Raw genomic sequence first — 2,596 nt, 5'->3', positions numbered from 1 at the left:
CCCAGCCTGCGCTGCCTCTGGCCCCAGCTCCCCACCCAGCTCCGGGCGCCGCTCGGCTGGGCTCCGCGTCCAGCTCCCTACTGAGAACAGTCCCTCCCTTGTGCCCGGTGCACCGTTAGCTGGAGGTTTGGCCACGTCAAGTCGGGTTTTCTGCAAAAGCAGGAGCAGAGAGCTCTCTCCCTGTGCGGACACAGAAGGAGGGAGCTGGGGAGGGCAAGGCTGCTGCTCTTTGCACTGGAGATTCGGGGGCAAGGCTTCGCCTTCTCCCGGGCTGCGCCCTCTCCCGGCTGAGGGGGGCCCGGGAGCAAGCACAGCGCCTGGAAAATGGAGCAGCCGTGGACAAGGTAGGGTGACTGCTGTTTCCGCGCCGCATCCCGCATCCCTGATTTTGTGTTCGCCCCGCCTCCACCCCGCTCCCCACACCTTTACCTCTAGGGGTCTCTTTTTTGTTGTCTTGCTCTCCGTAATGCCCATTTCTCTAGATCCCCCTGCACGTGTTCGCATCTCTGGTGTTTCGTTGCCTAAAAAAAAATCTCCCCTCTAACCTCGACTCGATGTTAAAAATACCCATGAGGCTGCCTGGGAGTTTTTGGAGAAATGTTTGTCTGTCTTTTCCTTGTTCCACAGATGAGAGGGATCCCCGCAGGCCTTTCTTTAGGGATACCTTTGATTTCAGACACCTTGGAAAAGATCAGATTTCCTTCTCCCCCTGCCACGTCTTCCTTCCAGAACTCACCCTCCACCTACACAAAGCAAAGGGCTGAGTGAGCAGGCCAGCCAGGCTCATCTCCAGGGTCCAGTTGGAACTGAGTTTGGGAGAGGAAAGGAGGGAGATTGAGTGCCCTTCATCGCTCAGACCTCATGGAGGCCAGGGCAGATAGCTGCTTTTCGTTCTAGGTCATATTTTGAAGATGCTGGTGAAATTGTGTCTTCTCCATCCTCCCTTCCTTCCCCCAAAGATACTTTAAAGTGGAGCCCGCTCACGGGGAAGAGATGATGGGTTGAGATGAAGACTTTATTTTTGTTTTTCAGTAGGAGGGCAGATGGAGAGACTCTTCAGAGGTGTTTCCATAACAGATGTTCCCCCATCTCCAAGACCTCGCTTGGGGAACTGGAGTGGGGCCAAAGAGTGTTGGGAGCCCTACCAGAGCTCCGGGGCCGGGCAGACTGAGGAAACTCCATTACTTGTGAAAAAGCTGTGGGGGATTTTTGCCGATTGTTCGACAGGAGTGAACTGTATAATGTGAATTTTAAAGAAAGGGCCACTGGAAGTTTAGGGTATGCTGGTAAATTCACTAGATTTGCAGGTGATGATTCTACTTTCTACTCTTTTCTGCTCTTCTCAGGCCTCTCCTAGAGGACTCCGCTCTTCTAGGGGGCATCACTAGATAAAAGGAATGCAATCCAGAGGCAAGGAGGACTGAGAAACAGGCCTTAGGGGGTGACGGGAGGACCTGGGGCTCCTTAGTCCCAAGAACTGAAGACTGGGGAGGGGGTTACTAGGTTAATGATGCGGATTTTTTTCAATAGGTGGGGTTCCACATATGTTGACATGTATGCGTTTTGATATGTATGCTATTTTGTATTGACAACAAGCTTCAAAACTTCATATGTCAAATTTTCTGAAGGTGTTAACATTATAGATATTTTTACGCTTAAAAATGTCGAATTTCGGCCAAAAAAAGCATTTGCGGAAAGTTTTAATTCATTATTTTATTTGGAAGAAAAGTGCTAGCGATTAATTATTAAATGCGGATTAATCATTAACCGGTTAATTATGCAGATACCGGTTAATTATGCGGATTACTCAACTATTTGAAGAGTAGCTGCTGTAGATGGAGTAGATCTATTTGGAATCTGTTAAGAGGACAGATGACTGATAAAGCAAGTTGTGGGGAGGCACGTTATGGCTGCGTATAAGGGAAAAGCTTTCTAACAAGTGACCTGGGCAGTAAATAGGTTCCTGACCCAGGAGTGATTCAAGCGAAGGCTTGATGACCCCTTGATAATAATGAGAGAGAGTGTATGGGGGTTCTTGCTCTCTATATGAAGAAAAGTGCTAGCGATTAATTATTAAATGCAGATTAATCATTAACCGGTTAATTATTCGGATACCAGTTAATTATGCAGATACCGGTTAATTATGCGGATTACTCAACTATTTGAAGAGTAGCTGCTGTAGATGGAGTAGATCTATTTGGAATCTGTTAGGAGGACAGACGATTGATGAAGCAAGTTGAGGGGAGGCACGTTACAGCTGAGTATAAGGGAAAAGCTCTCTAACAAGTGACCTGGGCAGTAAATAGGTTCCTGACTCAGGAGTGATTCAAGCGAAGGCTTGATGACCACTTGATAATAATGAGAGGGAGTGTATGGGGGTTCTTGCTCTCTATGTGTTTTTCATACTTAAAAAAGGTATTACTGACTTTTTTGAACTTTATATTTAGATGTAACAATTTCAGAAATAATTTAGAAAAATCACAAATCATATGTTAACTAGTATAGTCCAGCTGATTGCACAAATTGAGTATACCTATGTAACGGGCACTCAGATCAAAAAAGAAAACATGACCAGCACCCCTGAAGCCCTCAGGAC

At 47.0% G+C, this 2,596-nt stretch overlaps 1 protein-coding gene across 4 annotated transcripts in view; it reads left to right on the top strand.

The window, feature by feature from the left end:
• Positions 1-6: 6 nt before the first annotated feature.
• LOC102767867 (myomegalin) overlaps positions 7-2,596 on the top strand; it is a 135,927-nt gene continuing 133,337 nt past the window's right edge. For all 4 annotated transcript variants that reach the window (XM_015563485.1, XM_015563486.1, XM_015563484.1 and 1 more), the window contains exon 1: positions 7-344. In XM_015563485.1, coding sequence (XP_015418971.1) covers positions 325-344 — 20 coding nt within the window. In that variant the 5' untranslated portion in view covers positions 7-324. The remainder of the gene's footprint in view (positions 345-2,596) is intronic.

Source organism: Myotis davidii, unplaced genomic scaffold (genome assembly GCF_000327345.1).
Source record: "Myotis davidii unplaced genomic scaffold, ASM32734v1 scaffold217, whole genome shotgun sequence".
NCBI classification, from domain to species: domain Eukaryota; kingdom Metazoa; phylum Chordata; class Mammalia; order Chiroptera; family Vespertilionidae; genus Myotis; species Myotis davidii.
This window is presented reverse-complemented; position numbering and strand designations above follow the sequence as displayed.